This window comes from Bombus impatiens, unplaced genomic scaffold (assembly GCF_000188095.3).
Source record: "Bombus impatiens unplaced genomic scaffold, BIMP_2.2 scf_0225, whole genome shotgun sequence".
NCBI lineage: Eukaryota > Metazoa > Arthropoda > Insecta > Hymenoptera > Apidae > Bombus > Bombus impatiens.
This window is the reverse complement of record NT_176644.1, coordinates 836035-857231: the sequence shown is the minus strand read 5'-3', so window position 1 is coordinate 857231 and position 21197 is coordinate 836035. Positions and strand designations below refer to the sequence as shown.

The following is a 21197-nucleotide window of genomic DNA, read 5'->3' as shown; positions in this document are numbered from 1 at the left end:
GATGAGCGGTAAGTTCTTGCCTAGTTTACGTCATCCTGCTTTATTGCTCGCTTACTTTAGTTCAAAGACATTATTCGTACTCGAAGCCAATCGTACGGATATCACATTCTGTTGGTTGGCAGCTTTCGCGTGGAAATTTTTCTCTCGGCAACTACAAGTTCTTGTAATTATGACAAGGGCGGAGATTCTAAGAGCTTGTTCTTCGGGCTTCTGTCAGTCGTTATTATTGGTCGAAACAGCTACGAGGAATTCTTACTTACTGACGAATTCATCCAACTGTATCGTGCACACCATACAGCCAGATGGGATTATCGAGTCGCCTATGCTTCGACAGCTTTGCGCAAAACGATCAAGTTTGTCGCACATCACGAGACACTGTTAGCCTTCGATGTAATGATAGAAGAGCGAGAAAATACCGTGTACTTTGGATCGAGCAAAAGAAAGTATCGACTTAATTGCGAACAAAATGTCGATTCGCTTCGATGAATTATCGATCGATTAAGATTAATCGGCAGAGGAGTTCTCAATTGTTCGGTGGCTTGAACCGCTTTGTGACTGTGCAAATCGTAGCGATAGATTGGCGACGTGATAACAAACGTAGCGGCTTAAGCGTTGGATCGTTTCGCTGCTCTTGCAGATATTTTGCATCTAGAAATCGGTAGAAATATTCCAACGATCGGTTTTCTTTAGATTCGAAAAACTACAACGCAGCATCGACAAAATCGTCGCGTCCTATGTTGCTGTATGCATCGTCAGGTGATAAAATGTGCTGTACGAATATAGAAATAGTCAACGAGAAAATCGATACAGTGAAAGAAATTGGAAAATTGTAATAGTTTCGTATTAAAACTTTATTCAATCTCCAAAACTAGATAACAACCAATGATTGATTACCATTACAATAAATAGCCAAATAAAAATTACTCTACGAATTATTACAAAATAAAGAGGCTTTGAAATATAAATTAGACAAGAGCTTGTATCTCATCGTGGTAGTGAACAGGATTTACGGCTGTGAACACGAAAGGACAATGAGCAACGCGACTTTGAACACCAAGGGAACCGCGCCGATTAAACGGTCGTTAATTGCTTGGCCGCTTAACGATTCGGCAGGGAAATGTAGTCGTGGGAAACGATCGTTGAAAGGTCAAAGGCAGTTTCCAGCTGAAAAGTCTGCTTGATAGCTGAGCCTGTTCTTCCTGTCTTTTCTTTCGGAGTTATCTTCTCTGAGCCAGTGGTAACGAGGATCGAGATAAGAACCGACGGAAGAATTACCGAAGAAAGTACTGTTCGTCCAAAATCAATTGCTTACTCGAGACTATTAACTGTAAGTTGGAACGAATTCGTAATTCGTTTTACTTTGTCAATTATTTTGGTTTCGTTTCCTCTCTTCGATCATTTGCTCTTTCGCCTGCCATATCTTGACGACGGTTTCGATCGTCGATCGCACACTATATTAAGAATTTTTCTGTATTTATGAGAAATTCAAGGGTGCGCGAACGCGTCGACCACGAAGAGATAAAACTTGGCAAAGGATCATTCTCAACGTTATTTACAACTCGATACGAATAAACAGTCTTCGGCCAATTGATTTTGTACGGAGTCCGGTTCTTACGTTTAAACGAGAAACGTATTAACAAAGTGGACAGATTCGATCCACGAATTAATAAACTTCTCAGTGAGAAAAAGGTGTTCGTCGATCAGCCGCGAGGTCAAAGAAATAACCGCGAAAGAAAAGAAATGGAAAATGAAATTTACTAGAAAAGGGGAAGGATGTTTTTCTGATGACGCGGAATGTCACAGGCAGCTTCAGGTTCGAACGTCTATCGAACGAATGAAAGGAGCGCGGCGCATTTTCTATAGTTGAGAATTCGCGATAGAAACGCTTTGAAGCTTTACAGAGCTGAAAGGGGGATTTCCGTGGGATCCGAACGAGGCTCGTGTGAACCGATCAGGCTTTTTAAGAGTGTTTCGAAGGTTAAATTCTTCGCAAAATCGTGCGTCGAACGTTTCGCTTTCACTCTCTTACGAATAACAGACGGCGGGACACGCGATCGCCAGGTTAAACCAGGGACGAGCGTGGCCTCGCGCGTTGAGTATGTATCTAAATCACAGCTCGTGCTACTAATTACTTCTAAACTCTTATATATCTCTCTCTCGATACTCTGATACTTACCGATTTCTACGTTACATCCGCTATAGTCTACTATATGTCTCTGTGTGTATACATATATATATGTAAAAAAAAAGAAAAACAAAAGATGAGGGAAGAAAAGAGGTGAGAAAGAAAGTAGAAGAAGGAGGAGAATAAAAAGAAGAAGAAAAAGAATCTTCTCTGTAAAATATCTTCAACGTTAATATCTCGTAGCGGTAATTTAAATATCGATCATCGTGTACGATCATCGTCGACGTGGTCGTTTTCTTTTTTTCTTCTCTCTCTCTCTCTCTCGTTTGAAACAGCAAACAAGTCGTTTTAGGAACAACAATTTCACCGAATCGTTTCGCGTTGAACCACCGTCGATCGACGATTCGACTATAGCTCGTTTGAAATCGATTGATCGCTCAAGATCGTTTAGTAGACTTCCCTACTCCCTACCACGTTACTTAAATCCTTCGACGTTCTCTCTTTCTCGCGTTTTCACACCTTTATTCGTCTCTCTTTTCCTCTTCGCTTTTATACTTTTACATTTCCCGTCATTTTATTCCATTGTTTCTTTCAAGACACGTTAAACGACCTGGATCAATCGATATCGAACGAGGAATAATTAATTATGAGAATAAAAAAATAAAGGGCGATCTATGCTCGCCTGCTTAACCTAATCATCGTGAACTTATCGACCGGAATAACACGCTTCGTAACGAGCATCGCCAATGCGAGTTTCCAGACGCGTGCGCTATTCACAGATCGTATTCGTTGGAAAAATCGAACGATACATGCAGAAATTTATATCGGCGATAGGAACGGCTATGGAAGTCGCCGGAAGCTTCATTCTGCAGCGGATAAATTCACGACACGCGATTCGATCGCGATTCTAAGGACGGCATTCGATTAAGAAAACGTTGTTACGCGTGAGACAAGGGTACAGTGCCTGCAAGAGATATAGCGAGGTCGTAAAATGAAACGTTAGATTCGGTTAGACGGTGGTACCGACACGTGTTTCTCAAAGGCAATTTCTATCATCGTTGTTAAATTTAACGACGTGTTATAAAACCTGAGCTTGCAGAATATAAATTCATCGATTACAAGAACCTTCTTTGTTTTAAATTATCCTAGTCTTCTTCGATCATCGTTACTAGATCCAACGATGTGATGAAATCCTAGCTCGCAGAGTATAAATTCGGAATAAGTTAATGCTTAAGAAACATAACGTGAAAATAAACAAATGTTTACGCGTGTTAATTAGAAAAATTCGTATAACACAAATTGAGCTTAGTTTCCATACACAATCTCGGCTGTGAGTTTTCATTTCAAGTTATATACATCGCTATAGATGTAATCGTCTCTTTCAGAAAACAAATCTTCGAAAATATGCAAAGGAAAAACTGCTACTGACAACGATTTGACATCAGTCGACTCTAAATGAAGCTCTAGATCCTCTCTCAAAGTGTCCTCGAACAGTCTCTCAAAAACGTTTCAAATTACTCGATTCTCGAAGTCCATAAACTTCTATTTCTTTGCAAATTTACGATATCGCTATATCTCTTCCAACGACCACACGCGATATCGGAAACGCCTAGAAAGGAAAGCGTTCGAGGGAGCGTTCCGCGGCGTGGCTCGCTGAAGCCCATGCGTTTTACGAGGATCAGCTACCAGCGGCTACCAGTTCGCTCTCTCTGGCGTAACTCGTGAGCACCGCCGCGTGCAACTCGAATAAATATCCCGGATCGTTCTCCCAATCAGCAGGAAATTCTCTCTAAGACGAGATCGCGAGACGCCTGTCTAAAAATTAGTCCATGGACGTTGGCCGATCTCGCGATCCTTGGTCATGGTTCGCTCTGTGCCGGGGGTTCCGCGACCTGTCCGGTCGTAAATCATTCCCGCGCGGCCTCTCCAAGTGAACGAAGATCGTAATCGGAGAGTACGAAGAAACAGAGAGACAGAGAAACGAGGGTAAGGAAGAGCAAGAATCAAAGAGACAGAAAGAGAGATACGTAGAAGTGAATAGTAATAGAGGAAGACTCGCACGGTGTATCCTTCGTTGACCATCACCGTCGTGCAAAATCCGCACCGTGCCACCGGGAATAGAGAATGGAGTAGCAACGATCGAACGCGTCCAACTGGACACTGGGAACCGGGTGTGGGCCGTCTGGTCCTCCCAATGCAACTAACTGGGTGGATTACAGGCGGTCCCCGCTGGATCGACAGACACTTGGTGCGGTTGACTCCTATTTGTCACGCTGCTCGTCGTCGAGCTACTCGTTTCGCCGGATGGACTGGGATTCCCACTGTTTCCGCTGTTGCTGGTGCTACTGCCGGTCGCTTGCTGCTGGACACTGGGCTTCTGCGTCACGTGGGTCTGATAGTGCTTTGCCAAGTGCGCCTTCTGTCGGAAACTCTTGCCACATAAGGAACAGGCGAAAGGCTTCTCGCCGGTATGAGTTCTGATGTGAACGTTGACGCTGTATTTGTCCTTGAAGCCTTTGCTACAGATACTGCAATAGTGCAGCGAACGTTCCTTGCGTTGGACGCTGCCTGGAGAACCGCCGGAAGCGCCTTGCTGCGTGCCACTGGTGCTTCCACCGGTCTCCGAACCACTGCTGCCGTTGCTGGCTGCGTTCGAGTTGCTGCTGTTTCTGTTGGTACGTCGACAGTACTTCTTGGGAGCTTTAGTCGTGACCACTCTGGACGGAGTTATCTGAAGTTGGTTGGTGGACTGTTGTTGCTCCACTTCGGTTCGAGGAGTAGCTTGTTGCTGTAGAACATCCTGCTGAGCTGCCGTTACTACTGTAACCGTGCTAACTTGGCCCAGATCCGCGGGAAGAGTTATCGTTCCCAGACTCCCACTGGTTGGATCTAGCGTGTACATAACCGTTGTCGTCGCAGACACGTTGCAAACGGGCTCCAAACTGCAGTACGACTCTACCACTTCGTTGGCTATGCTCTTCAGCTTCTCGTAATCACCGGGGCGATAGGTCGTTTGGTCTAACTGGGACAGCAACAGATCTTCATCGGTACAAGTGTGCATAGATTCATCCTGCTGTTGTTGCTGCGGCTGCTGTTGTTGAGTCTGTTGTTGCTGTTGCTGCGGTTGTTGGTCGGACACTATCTGCAACCCAGCGTTGCTCGTCACAGGCATGGATATAGTGGATCCTTGAGTAGACGGCGAGGAAGACGAAACTACTTGAGTCGGACCTGTGTACAATTTTCCTTGAAGAGCGCTTCTTAGAAGACTCTCCGCCGAGTCACCTGCTCCAACCGCGACAGCAGCTGCAGCTGCGGCCGCAGCTTCCTGCAGATTCTGATCAGAAAGCTTCCAATCGTTATTATTATCGCCTCCTGTGCAATTGCCACCGCTGGATGATCCTCGGCCGCATAATTCCTTACTTTCGACAAATCCGCTGTCGTCTGTAGCATATTGGGAGGATGCAACAGAGAAACGATCTGGATGAAACCTGTCGTTGACTGTCCGCGACACTTCGGTCACGCTACTGGTCTGATCGTGTTCCTGCTCGGTAGACGCAGGTTCCATGCTCAGTATAGCGTCCAGGTCTAGATTGGGTCGCAGAGACCAAGAATCACTGGACGTGGGCGCTGGACTCTTGCAACAATCTAATGCATCCATAGAGTTGGCTTCGTTGTTCAACACGGTCAACGTGTAAATCGCGCCGTCCGTATTTTGTCTGTCGTTGGCTGAGCATCCTCGACCTACTCCTTGATGATGCTCGTTAGAACCTTGATGAACGCTCACGTTATCATTCCCGTGGCTCTGAGCATTAGCGTGGGCCGACCAGCAGTACTTGTTCAGGTCTTCCAAGAGTATATTACAGGTCTGCTCTTTGCTCTCGTCCGTGCCCCAATAATCACAATCCGACTGATCCATCGGTGTTTGCTCGTTGCTCTGTTGAACGTTGCAGGCGCTATGGTGCGTCCTCACGTGGTGATGGTGGTGATGGTGGCTGAGGGAGCCAGTAATCGTCGAGACTGGGGGTAGTGCTGTCAGAGTGTTGTTATTGGTTTCTTTGATGAACGGCGAGCTGTGTAATTCGCGATTAGTTTCGTGTTCCTCGTGACCTTGCTGGAGGTAGCCGATGCTTCTGCAGGTGGTACGATGCAGGAAGCTTTCTTCGTCGGACACGCCGTCCGTGGAGGCACAATGCGGTGGCGGAGAGACGACGAAGTCGAAGAAATCGGTCTTTGGCAGATCTTCCCCACCCCCTCCTGGGGCGAATGCCTCCGTTAGATCCATGGAGTAGGTTTGGTACTTCGTCCTCGTGGTGCTTTTTGTTTTTGGATCGGATTCCAGGTGGCCTTATTAGGCTGGCAGTCGCAGGTTTCAGGTGGTAGAAGGTAAATTTCAGTGATGGTAGCTGGCGTGTCTCCTTGCCCACCGCATCCTTGAGTTCGGGGAATCACCTGGAAAATAGAATTGAAATTTTGGTCAGTTGGTGGAATCCGTTTGCCCTTTGTTGAAATATTTTGTCCAATATTTCTAGTATTTTCGGTATCTTTATTTTTTTATACGATAGAGCTTCGTTTATACGAATACCATTTATTCGAACGAAGTTTTAACGTCCAATCGAACGAAATTGCAAATATTATCAATCTATTTTTCATCTAAAGATAGCACCAAAATTTTTGAACGAAAGTATCTATGAAACGTAGGGAGAGATATGTCATTTTTATGTAACAACATATTAAAATATAATTTATCAACTGATCTAATCGAATAAATACAAATTAGACGAATAGCAGTGGAATTTTTCATAAAGAGAATTCATCGGGCTGTCGATTTGGTGCACCCAGAGATCGAATCCCATAAAATCGCGGGACAATGGCGCATACCGCGACGCCGTGTCCCAGATTTTCCGCGTTTTCTTAGGCGACGGCCCAGTGAAATAGGATCGGCACCAACGCGGGCATTAGGCCGAAGAGCTAGTGTTCTTTCGCATGTTCTAGGCGTGGGAACGCACCGTGGCCGTGTATAAATTCACCGTAGCGAAGCTAGCCGGCACAACGATCAACCGTACACTCTTGGAGACAGTGGGATAGAAACAGAGAGCACGATCGACGCAGATCGACTCCCTTGAATCTCTGAACGAAGGAGAAACCGTGCCTTAGACAGAGACGGAATAAGGATGGAGAAACTAGAAGATAGACAGGCATACACTGTGAAACAGAGAAGAGAGAACGTAAAGACCGGGGACGTTGCGCATGAATATCGTGTGTATAGCGAGATTCTAATAACCGGGTCTATCACCGTTTCATTTTCCTCTAATCGCATGATAGTTTATTCGCCTCTTCTTAGATCGATCGTTATTATCGTATCACGGATTTTTATACGTCAAACGAGTATCGGTCGACGAACGATCTTATATTGGGTTGGTAACTGAGTGATTGCGGATTTTGTCATTAGGTGGTATCGACAAAATCCGCAATCACTTAGTTGCCAACCCAATAGTTGGCGCAGCAGCTTCAACGGAGACTCGTTTTATCTATTGGAAATTGTTAGGGAAGTGATACATTTACACTGTACATGAGAGTGTGTGTGTAAGGGTCAGAGGGCGTCCAGGTCTTAGTGGAGACAAAAGAATAGTCGGTTGGCGACAAGCGTGCGTGCAAGACGTTCTTCAGAGTGTAATATAGATGTATAGCTGTTGTGTGTGAAATATAGTCAATTATTTGTATTTCCAAATCCTCGAATTTCCTTAACAGAAATTCTAAATTCGATATTTTCCACGGAAATGATATCGGTGATGTGTATCTTATGTCAGAAACCATCGATTGCACGCGATATTTCTTTCATTGTTCGTAGCCGCAGTCGGAACGAGTATTCATAGAACTAGATATTCATGACCCGATCGCTAGGATCAGCCTGTATAGGCGCTGCGCCGGTGGTACGAGGCATGAGCGGCATAGGCTTGCGCAACTTCTTTTCCGCGAGCTATCCTACAGCAACGCACCGTACCAAATTAATGCGGCAACAGTGCAGACGCGAGTCGCGCGGCTAAATGCCAGCCACGGCGTATAACAATTGATCGAGGGCCGCTCGCCACCCGGATGTCCGAGGACGGAACGGTCGATCCGCGTTGCGAAACCGAGGCCTGCAATCGCGATACATCATCCGCGTTCACGGAGAAGCGATCGCGCGGCAGCTTTGTAGATCCTAGTGAATCTTAGCGATCTTTATCGATCGGCTCTAGAGCCCGTTATTTTTAGGCAAATCGGAGATCAACCGGTATATCGTTGCGAAGATTTTCAGTATTCGCGCTTTACCATCCGAAGGTTTAACCAATTCTTAAACGTCTAGGATTTCTATCGCTGCTGCCGTTTACGATAAAAATTCGAATATTTCTTGAAAATAACGAAGCATTCTTCGAATTTCGTTTCCAACGAAACGAAAATATAATTTACACGAGAGATGGAGATACAAATTTCTACGATCAGAATCGCTTATCTGTACGTCTGCTTATGCAAAACGTAATTAGACATTTGCTAGAAATTTGATCTGCTCTGAAACGTGCTTGAAGATGATAATTTATATATAAAAAACGTATAGTAAAAAAAAGAAGGAAGAAAAAGAATGGAAGAAAGGAGAAGAGATAATGGTACAGATCGAATGAAATTGTTCGTTTCATCGATTCGCTTTTATCCTGTCGTCACTGCTGCTATCGCCACGACGAATTTTATCCCGTTACCGCAGATGGCGAAAGTGGATCTTTATCTATGATCACGTACGTGAGTACATGCTTACGCCGCAGCAAAACATCGGGGGTTGGTAACGATCGATCGATTCCGAAGTAGATCGATAGCCGGATATCGCTAAGAGCATTACACTTTCTCCGTTGGTCCAAGGGTCTCCGTTATTTTCGGTACAACGCACGGTCCTACAGAAAATGAACTTGCCGAATCGCCGCTATCATTAATCCTCGCGAGTATCTAACGAACGATCTGCCTTGTCGAAATTGCCAACGCTCTTTTTCGGGATGTGATGTCATTTTTGCTCCACGCGAGTATATCGTGCACGAAACACGATGTATCATTTTGATTAATGCTCTACAACCTTCTGCTTTGCGTAACGATAACTTAGGCGAGAGATAAATAACAGCAGGCAAAGTTTTCGGCAAGGAAAACACGGACTTGTTCCATTTTCGATGTACGTAGAAAGGGACGAATCGAGGAGTTGAAATACTATCGAGTTGGCAACTAAGCGATTGCGGATTTTGTCAATAAATAAATAAAAATAAAGCCAATAAATTTGATATTATGTTGGCTGATAAAAGCGTTTGGACGCTTAGAAAAGTTCACGATATATACCGGGTGATTTAAGCAACTGTAACAAACACGACCATGTGCGTTGCAAAGTTATTATGTCATATTTCCAACGAAGTATTTTACGATTATTCGTTGGCTGATGTACGTACGAGTCTGGTAATCGATAGAAAATTCTAATCAGACGTATGTTACAAGGTTCTTCAAGGCATTTCTCGACTTCCTATATACGGGACTTTATTATTAGCGATTTTGCGAGATTGCATCGAGGATAAAAAGCGCGTCTAGTGAAATACCAGTGAATAAACACATCCTTATCCATCACTCAGCTTTATTTTTGTCTATGGAAAATGATTATTCTTGGAAATGTATTTTCATCCCCTTCGAGGTATTCCAAATATTCGTCGTCGCGATGTTTACAAAATATCGAGCTTCTTATTAGGTTGTCCGAAAAGTGTCTTTCTCTCGCAAACGTGTTTTTTACAACAGTGCACGTTCGTACAAACGGGAAACCAAGTTTGCGAAATATCGCGGTGTTTATCTCAATAGAACAAAACAGATCGCACGTAATTCGACAAAATAATATAACAGAAAAAACGCTGTCTGTTATTTCCTCATAAAACTCAAGAAACTTTTCTGACAATCTAATACATAAATCTTCATAATTACATCTCTGGTTTCCAATAAAACCTGGTTGATTTATCAGCTATTTTTAAGAAACTCGTGTCACTGGACCTGACATTTTCATCTTTTTCCAATGGAATATTTTCTTCGTATTTTACGTCGTATCAAAATTCTTCTATTTAATCGTAAAATGAAAATAAAATGAAAAGGTCGATGAAAGTGTACTTGTCGCGTGAAACGTCGGAGCGGTAAGAAACGTAATTCGACAATTGGGGTTCTGACACAGATTCGTGTTTCCTTTCGTTGCAAATAGCCTCGTAGGCTATCGTAATCGAAATCGTATTTACAATTACACATCGAATGTATCACAAGTTCAGCACAATGCGTACTATGGTCGTATTGCCGGTGATCTATCACAGGCAACAGTATATAATCGTCAAGTGTCTCCGCTTCATTAATTCGAGCCAGAGGAATGTCAGCGTAATGATCGTCATATTGCACGATCAAACTCTCACTGTCTTTCACGCGCTTATTATCACCGTGCATTTATTACTCAACGTGTTTTGTATTTCATCTAGTACGCGGTGGCATCAATCTTGCTTTACTACAACGTAATTAAAATTCCACCGCTACACGGATGAAGCAACCACGGTGATTGAAAACGCAGTAATAACCAAAAACGAAAAAGGAAGAACGAGAAAGAAGAAGAAGAAGAAAAAAAAAGAAGAAGAAAAGAAGATACAACGACGTTAATCCTGATTTTACGTTGATTTTATTGTATTCGTGCGTGGAATTGGAGAAAAAAGAATCGCACGCCGTTAGATTATTCGTATACATCAGACGATGGCATTTAGTAAAGATATTTATGGTGCGATACATTCCTCGTCAGATACGGAATAGTTTCGTGAAATGAATCGAGATTACGACAGGAACTATCTGTAATGGTCGTAAATGTGAACAGATCGGAGCGATTAGATGTACGGTAGCGGACAAAAGAAAGTTTTAAGCGGCTAATTTACCTGTCTATTTACGCATATTAGTAACTCGCGTATTAGACAGATTTATCATCGTGTTGCGATACGAGAGACAAAAGTCCGACCATCGAATAAGATACAAAAATAAAGGGAATCTTTGAATAAAAGTGATATATATACAGGGTGGTTGGTAACTGGTGGTACAGGCGGAAAGGGGGTGATTCTACGCGAAAAAGGAAGTCGAAAATGTAGAATAACAATTTTTCGTTCGAGGCTTTGTTTCCGAGAAAATCGACTTTGAATTTTCGCTCGGTACGCGTGCGGTACGTTACAACGGATCTCACTGTACATCGTTGTCTCGATTGACGTTATTTTTTTAAAATTTTAAATTTTTAAATTTTTAAATTTTTAAATTTTCAAATTTTAAATTTTTAAATTTTTAAATTTTCAAAATTTTAAATTTTTAAATTTTTAAATTTTCAAAATTTTAAAATTTTAAATTTTTAAAATTTTAAATTTTTAAATTTTTAAATTTTTAAATTTTTAAATTCTTAAATTCTAAATTTTTAAATTTTTAAATTTCACTGCAGATTTTTAAAAAAATTAAAAAAGATAAAAAAATTTTTATTCTATATTTTCGACTTCTTTTTTCGCTTGTACGACCAGTTACCAACCACCCTATATATATATTTATAGAGATAAAAATATTTGTAGAGAAAAAAGGAAGGTTCGGTAAACCGATCAAATCGCCAGCTACTTCTACTTTGTTAACTATCGTCTAATTACTTATTCCATTTCAATAATTTGCTGGCAAAACTCGAAAGGAGAAAAAGCAAAGTACGGCAAACCGAGAAACAGGAAGTGGTGTTTTCGATCGATCGGCAAGAAAAGCGAAAACAGGTGTCGCTGCGTGTACAAAAAGGCCGCGAATTCGCGGAACCGGCGATGCTTATGGCTTCTCGTTATTCGATTTCGTCGTCCGTTTCTCCGTCCGAGATTTTTTGCATCGTGAAATCGTTGCGAGACCACGCCGAGAGATTCACGATTCGATGATGCCCGACTCGCCTCGGGCCGATCGTACCGAATGATCGTTGCTGAAACTTTAGGGTCGTTCCACCTCCGCTTTCCTATCGTCGCCCACGGAACTAGATCGCATTGCGCAAAACGACGCCTGGAAAAACCAGTCTTCCACGTTGTGTTGGTTGCGAGCGTCCCGTGACTTTGCGTTTATCCGCATTCCTCCTCACTTTATATCTTTTCGTACGGACGTTTGAATAAATTTCGTGTCTTCGACGAGTACTCGTAGGTAGGCGCGTGCATACTTCTGGAAAGCGCAGAACTGCGTATACAAAGGACGCGGTAAATTACAGAAATACAGCGAACAGAAAGGTTGCTGGATGCTGCAATTAGAAAATGTCTAAACTCAATTTATCAAAGTAGGCTCAGTGATCGACGTTTACACGCTCGTAGTATGACAAGAACAGCTTATAAAACGTTGGCTATTCAACTTGCAACGAGGCAATCGCGCGATTGTTTCACGTGGAAAATATCAATGAATATCATTCGTCGATCGTAGTAGGGTTCATAGCGTAGAAAAGTTTGCACGTTCGCAACGCTGCGACGCAAAAAGCAAAAGAATAATTCAAACTATCCTTGACATTTAGCTGAGTTACCGAGTTACCGGCAGGCCAATCTTCCGTTTGCCTGTTGCCGCAATAAGCAACGCTCGTTCGTGAAAGATCGCTGGTATTACATTTTTGTTCGCCTCGAGCTCCTGCGATTTAACCACCCTTGTGCGATTTTCGTGATACCAACTACAGAAATTAGTTCTTTCCTTTTTACGTCGTGCGAATACGTAGAATCGCCAGATACTCGAATCGAAACTATCGCGTACGCGAACGCGTTTGTTCGAACTTATCGAAAAACTTGTCGAGATTCTGTTCAGTTCAATTTCAGCGAAGTTATAAATGTACAGACGTAAAAATATCGTGGAATTTTCTAATCGATCGATGGAACGGTTTTCGCGGATCGTAATTGCAATCCGATCATGAGTCAGCTTAACCTTAAATCGCTTCACTCTCGAACAACTTTAGCGGATCTGCTTTTCCTATTCAAGCTGGTTAACGGTATCGTCGGTTGGCCGGCGACCTCTCGAGTTGAGAAATTTTTACGCTCCTATGAGATCATCTGGATGTTCACGAACTTTCCTCACGCGCGTCGTTGTACATCTGCTTTCTCGCTACTCGTATCAAAATCGTCAAATCCTAATCGAATCGTTCGCGTACTCTTGCTAATTCGTTTAGCACCGTGTCGCAGACTCGTTCGCGAGTAACTTCATTTCAAAATTGCGCACGTTTTCTCGCACGTTACTCTTGTTTATTCCATTTACTGATTAATTTTTGCATGAAAATATACAGGGTGGTTGGTAACTGGCGGTACAAGCGGAAAGGGGGTGATTTTACGCGAAAAAAGAAGTTGAAAATATAGAATAAACATTTTTTTTTAATTTTTTTTTAAATCTACAGTGAGATCCTTTATAACGAGACGCGATAAAGTGCAGGCGTACCGAGCGAAAATTCAAAGTCGATTTTCTCGAAAGCAAAGCCTCGAACGAAAAATTGTTATTCTATATTTTCGATTTCTTTTTTCGCGTAGAATCACCCTCGTACCACCGGTTACCAACCAGCCCGTATAATCGTAACGTGCGAACGAAATGTAATGCCAACAGTGGTATAGGCGCTTCGTACTACGTCAAACAATCTCGCAACGTGTTCGAACGTGTATCATCAGCATCGTCTGCGAGAAGAAACGCATGGAAAGATAATCGGTTGGAAACGTACGGGCAAAAATATCTTCGCACGATCTCGCGGCACGTCATCCGTCGAAACGAGATCGAGGTGAAACGGGCCCGAAAGAAACGGCCGGTCGAAAATTGAGTCGACCTGTCGAGGCACGCGTAAAGTGTCGAAAAAAGGAGGAGCGGACGAGGATGACGGGCGAGTAATGGGGTCAGACTGGCCGAGGATTTCGTGTATCCAGCCGGATATCGAGCTCGCGAGCTCGCCAATTATCCGAGTACGTTTTCGACAGGGGCTGGCTGCTACGTGAAGAGATAATTCAACGGGCCAAGTATCCGGCCACCGTCGATTTCATTTCCGTCGAAAACATCACGGAAACCACGCCAGCCACGACCGTCACAACCGGATCACACCGTTGAAATTAGCAGGTTTCGGCGTTCCAGAGCGACGTGATCTCAATTTCGCGATCGATCCGGATACGTTTACGACAAATGACGGTTGTAGGACTCGTTTTCCAAATTACCGCGACTTCTGCCAGAGGATTAAGCGCTTGTTTATGGGATTTTTGGTGCGCCACGTCCGCGTTAGGTGTTGCTTGGCCACACGGTTTACGACGCCATCGTAAGACCAAGTTGTACGAGTGAGTTTTAAGACGATGATTTCCGCGTACGTTAATGTGTCCGGTCGAATTTTTCTCCGCCTGTTTAAGGGCTGTGTATTCGTGGAAGTGATTTTGAGAAACGCTAACGGAGAGGCGAATATTTGTAAAAACGTAAGATGGGATAATGAGAGAGTGGGCTGGCCATCTCGCTGAAATAAACAAGGAATCGTACGAAACGCATAACGTAATTTATTATACGATGCAAGGTAATTTACTTATATTAACATATTCCGTGAGGTGTCGGTAATTCATCACGGTTGTCAGAGACGATATCTATAACACGCGAGACAGATCAAATTTCGCGATGCCGTATTAAATTAAAATAAAAGCGTGGAAAATATATGGCAAACCGTAAACTTGTTTTCGCAATTTTAACATCGCGGTATAATTTTTCGGCCCGATTTTAATCTTCCATCGAACATTTTTCATTTTCGTGTAGCAATTCTCAGATGTATTAAAAATTTCTGCTATCGGTAGATCGGCGTCTTCGTCATCGATATGGTCTTATACAAGCATACGCTGTAACAAGGTAATTGCGTTCAAACTGATATCAAATTATTTAATGCAACGCGATTCGTTTAATATCCAGATATCCAATTAAATTTCTCCGGATATAAATTAATAATATAATAATGCTATTACGTGCATATATCGTACACACTGGAACGTTATTAGGTTACCTTGTTACCTTACGTTACGTTCGTTATTGTTTTAATGTAATTTGTCGACCTAGTTTGAAAATTTTGTTTCGGTGTGTACGTTCGAAAGAAAAAGCGCGATATCCAGGCACAATTGGAGTGTGTAACCAGTTTATAAAAGAAAGAGTCACTCGTGTCATGTTCACAGACGGTGAAATGGCCTTGAGCTAGCAATCCACTTTAGACAAAGAATAATAACGTACCTGGCTGACCTATAGTATAAGTCAAGGAAATCTCTCGTGATATTCCGCGAGGCCACTTTTTGTACAAACGAACTTGTTCATTGATATTGAAACAAATTTCCAATGTATCTTCTCTATCGGCTATGGAAATCGATAGTCTCCTTCCAATAGGTTTATCCTCTCTGCAAACGTTGTTCGCATAATTGCGAATATTCTGCCGTTACAAAAATTGGAAAATCGATCTTTCGATCGACGATAAATTGGAACTGTACTTGAGGATCCACGAAAACAAGTTGTTTCGATAAGCTAGTTTATTCACGCGCGTAATATTACAAAAAGAGATTAACAAGCTTATTTGGGAACAAGTCGAGCCAGTTTAATCGAGAACCACTATATAATTGACACCTGAAGAGAAGTTATTAAAAGCGTACTTATTTACGAAATCATTACCTTATCCGAGATCTTTGGGTTCCTTAATGCTCGATATTTTGTCGTTTAAGTAGATGGTATGAAAGTAACATAAATAAAAGGGAAAAGTAACATGACCGGTCGTGATGGACAGTACAGAAAATAGCGTAACTTTACCAAACGAATGTATACTTGATAAGATCATTAAATAGATATTATATTCCAAAATAGAGACAACCTGTTCGGAATTTTGAGTGGCCGTCCGTTCATGGCATGGACAGACCCATTCCCTTCTTTGGGAAATTCCGAATTAACTGTCCTCCCCGAGCTGTAAACCTAACGACTTGTAGCGGCACGTGAGTTAGAGGACAATTCAAATCGCGCTGTTGTTTTGCCTCGGGACATTGACACAGCCTTGACGCATGAAACGTAATGATAAATAAACTCCGGGCCAAAACCCAGTATAAATAAACGGCCAAAAGACCAGTATAAATAAACGGACGCGAGTATCTACAGTATATACCGAGTATCTACGAATTAGCGATCAATATCTACGAGATTGTCCGAGTTATTATCCGGGTTATACAGGGTGGTTGGTAACTGGTGGTACAAACGGAAAGGGGGCGATTCTACGCGAGAAAAGAAGTCGAAAATATAGAATAACAATTTTTCGTTCGAGGCTTTGTTTTCGAGAAAATCGACTTTGAATTTTCGCTCGGTACGCGTGCACTTTATCGCGTCTCGTTTTAACGGATCTCACTGTAGATCGTTGTCTCGATTGACGTTATTTTTTTAATTTTTAAAATTTTCAAATTTTTAAATTTTTAAATTTTCAAATTTTTAAAATTTCAAATTTTTAAATTTTTAAATTTTTAAAATTTCAAAATTTTAAATTTTTAAATTTTTAAATTTTTAAATTTTTAAATTTTTAAATTTTTAAATTTTTAAATTTTTAAATTTTTAAATTTTTAAATTTTTAAATTTTTAAATTTTTAAATTTTTAAATTTTTAAATTTTTAAATTTTTAAATTTTTAAATTTTTAAATTTTTAAATTTTTAAATTTTTAAATTTTTAAATTTTTAAATTTTTAAATTTTTAAATTTTTAAATTTTTAAATTTTTAAATTTTTAAATTTTTAAATTTTTAAATTTTTAAATTTTTAAATTTTTAAATTTTTAAATTTTTAAATTTTTAAATTTTTAAATTTTTAAATTTTTAAATTTTTAAATTTTTAAATTTTTAAATTTTTAAATTTTTAAATTTTTAAATTTTTAAATTTTTAAATTTTTAAATTTTTAAATTTTTAAAATTTTAAATTTTTAAATTTTTAAATTTTTAAATTTTTAAATTTTCACCCCCTTTCCGCTTGTACCACCAGTTACAAACCACCCTGTAGTTATCGAGTTATCTACGAGCGATCATACGCTATCGTTGCGAACACATTGAACGAGCGTCTTTCGACAGTATTTGTACTTATATTTATTTAATTTATTCCAAATATATTTGACGCGTTGCAACAGCAATCTCTCGCTCTTGGTATTCTATATCATCGATCCTTAACCAATCGTCTACAGACTCAAAGGTCAGGGAAAACCCCGGTTGGGAAGGCAGGACGGACGGACGAGACCCAACGGCTGGGGAAGAGAATCAGCAACATACTAAGACGGTTCATCATCGGACATCGTACCGTGCGGGTGAAATACTTCACTCTCAACAACATTTTACTACCACCGTGTTCGTAACGTCACACTTTACTTTTATACAACATGTGCAAATACAGTGCTGGATTATTCCAACACTCGATCTATTAAACCTCCTCCACCTTGAGCGCTAATTCATTCGAGGTACGCGATATCGACCGATCGGTTTGACCCGACCGGTTGTTCTTTAGTCGGGAATTCGCAACACAACCGTTAGGAACATGGGAAACGACGTTTATAGTGTTTAAAACCGTTCACCATCCTAATTTTTGTATGAGAAAGCAACGATCTCGTATCCTATTTATTATTCTGCCTGTTACAGTCTTTCAAAAATAGCTGATGAATGGTTGGAAATTTAAAAGAAAGGAAGATTATTTTGGTATTCTTAAAATACTCAAGAGGACAGCAAGGGTATATATTCAACCCCGAAACTAAATAAAGGAGAAAAAACAATTTGAGTAATATTAATCTACATATTAAATCTACGACTCTTTCCTCTATAAAGAAGCAAAAATATGGCCGATGTTTTTTCTCTATAATCTTCGACTAGAATAATATGAAAGAAAAACCTACTTCGTCTCACGATATCGAGCTAGCAACATTCCTCGGCTCTAAAGGAATCGCCGAATATGACTCATATCTCTTCAATTGGAATAATCCGCGATCCTTTTTATCCTCTAATACCTTCGATAATCCCGATACCTTGGATTATTCCTGTAAACCACGCGACATTAATCTTATTACAACGAGACGCAATTCCGACGCGAGAACGAGCATAGCCGAGCGAACCTTTTACAAAATACCCGAACATTCATCTCGATCTTGCATCTCGATCGTCGAAGCCCGATCCGATCATTGTTTCCCTCGAAGTCGATCGTGTCTCGATTTTTTCCTTTTTTCTATTTTTTTTTTTTTTTTCAAACGATTCTCGCATAAGGCCTAAGATTAGACACACTAATTGTGCTCCACGACCGTCCTATTATCTCTCGCCTTGAAGTATTATTACACAAGATCTATTTCTCACCTTCTGGCAACGATACGATCAGCGAAACAGCCAGTTGATTTTATCCAGTGCCGCGAAAGAAGCACAGAAGGTACGTTCGCTGAATATGGTTTATTGCTGATAGTTCATGCGGAACCCACTTTCTTAACCTTCGTACCTTTCCAATCCATTATAACCGCGCGATGAATAGCATTATTGATTGAATTGAATCTTTCAATTATTACGCTGCTCGCAGATACGCGCGATTCGATCGAGGATTCGCCGCTGGAGAACGCGATACTCGAGTTCGATGACCATCGCTTACGTCTCTTACGGTTTATCGAGTACTTCCTGCAGTATTTCGAGGATGGTGTTCATCGGATGCTAGAAAAAGCCATGTACGTTCGACTTTTCAACACTTTGACTGCCACGTTGGTCATAATGATCGGCCACGGTTTCTCCTGTGTCGCAATGATGGTCATTGGTGACCGGAGGGCTTGAACTTCTTACAATTGTAAAAATTCAATGAAAATTGACAGTTAGGGAATTTTGAATATAACCGATAAACAGAAGATACTTTGAAGTAAAAACTGCCCCATTGCACGATTAAACATTCTTATTAGAACATCGATAAAAAAAAATGAGAACAAATCTTGCATCTAACGATGCACTGTGTTTGCGTCCATATCTTTGAAGGGTAATCCACGAATGTTATTATAAACACAGCTTAGAAAATAATCGTAAACGCTGCTTTATAATCGTATAATTGAAGTTACAAGTGTGAACATACCTTGCTATTATACATAGAACGAGCAAATACCGTTTACTAATATCTTCTACACGTTTCAACGATATATTCCGCACGTTTTGCTTACAAAGAAATAACGAAGGCGAATGGTTTGTTGAAATAAACGAAACCTCGTTACAATATATCGCTATCGACTGTTACCAAGGCGCCACGGTGGTCCACCCGTGGCCACGAATAAGATAAACGGTGCATTGGGGAAGAATGTCGTCTTACGTCGTCAATTTATTGTTGTTTTGCTATTGTATGCTTTGAATAATAAAAATACTCCCGTGGTGTCCTCAGCGAGACGCGTGATTTCGGCGTGGCAGTCAAAGTGTTTTTAACGAACCATGGAAACCGTCGATTTGTTTCTAAGTCGTATATGGATCATCATGATGAGAGTTTATTTGCTGGCTTGTAGTTCACGTACTGGTTATCAGACCGCGCGTGTTTATGCAGATTCGTGTGTTCGCGATTAGGCCGCAAATTTGCATTTTTATGGACGCGGCAAAAGAAATAGGAATGGAACAGGCAGAGATTCGTTTCGCCTGTTAAAGATTATAACGAGTGGTTCGCTTTGAATATTTTTTAGGATCTCGTATATAGCGCGCATCCTGTCCATTTTTGCATCTCTAAATCTCATGAAAAGTTTCCTTCGTTTTATAAGGAAATGATGGATGCACAATACTTTTCGTTTGACATTATTTTGTCGAATTACGTATAATCCATCAAAATAAAGATGTTCTATCAAAATAAAGATCACAACGTTCGACAGATTAGGTTTCATGTTTGTATAAACATGCGTCGCTGTGAAAGACGCGTCCGTAAAAGAAAGACACTTTTCGTACAACTTGATATAAAAATCTCTAGTTCAGATATATGGAACTGTTATCTGTGAAGACGTCTGGAAAGTTTGGTATACGATAAACCACCGATTGTCAGTTAAAAATTGAGTCAATTAATCGGAAACGTCGAGTCACAGAAGCGAATGACCGTTTATGAAAATTGTCTTTGAAGTAAATCCAGTGAATTTCTCCGATAGCAAACGTAGGAGAGTCACCGCAGATATAAAAAATGAAAGAAGGTATCGAGTTCGATACGACACTTGGCAGTTCTTCCCAACGACGTGGAGTATCATAGTATCTAGCCATCAGAAGTACACGAGGCTCTTTCCTCGGTGTTTCCACATGCAGCTGATGCAGTCGTTAAAACTTTCCTTTCAACGCGTTCCGCCGTGAGTTATAACGCCGACGAATAATGCGTTCTTGAAGAAGACTTTCAAGGTGCCTCGTGTTTCTTCGCAAATTAAGAGATACGCTTAATATCCTTGCAACGAGCCAGGTGATGAACAGCTGGCTTCATGGTATTCTGAATATCGCGCTACGAAACCTCGCTATTGCGCTTTAAACGCTTCTCTTTCGCTCACGATCACCGTGTATCGTACAAAAATGTTCGTGTTAATTTCTCCTGCCGCTAATTATACGAAATAATTATACGAAATAAATTCATCTCGCAGTTCCACCTGTTCCTAGCAAATTGCTAGATCGCGGAACGCAAACAAGCGTCCGAATATCACAGTGCAACGCGAAGATAAGAAATATTTTTCTTCGCGATCTACACCGCGATGAAACGTTTATCGTTAGAAAGAAATTACGTTTAATTATTCTCCGCGATAAACAATTGCTTTCTTCGTAACATAAGCAAACGCGATAATTAAACCATCCGTTTTTTTACACAAACGAGCGAATATAACGTAACTGTAGACGGATAAAAAAAGACTAGTTCAACACCCTGTTTAAACGGAGGCATCGATTTGAAAAACAGCGTGGCCGGCATGACCTGATAATTGTTGCATCGCTAGAGAGCAGATAATTTCTCTCGCTCGGCAAAGCATAGCCGTGACAAACGCGCCGATCGCGACAAAACGCTTTAAAGGATATAGAGCGTTCCGC

The 21197-nt window shown here is 41.1% G+C and overlaps 1 protein-coding gene across 1 annotated transcript in view; it reads right to left on the bottom strand.

The window, feature by feature from the left end:
- Window positions 1-1559: 1559 nt before the first annotated feature.
- Window positions 1560-21197, bottom strand: part of LOC100744533 (protein sister of odd and bowel) — a 39492-nt gene continuing 19854 nt past the window's right edge. Inside the window, exon 2 of the mRNA XM_003488402.4 lies at window positions 1560-6574. Within this exon, the coding sequence (XP_003488450.1) occupies window positions 4326-6407 (2082 nt within the window). The 5' untranslated portion in view covers window positions 6408-6574 and the 3' untranslated portion in view covers window positions 1560-4325. The remainder of the gene's footprint in view (window positions 6575-21197) is intronic.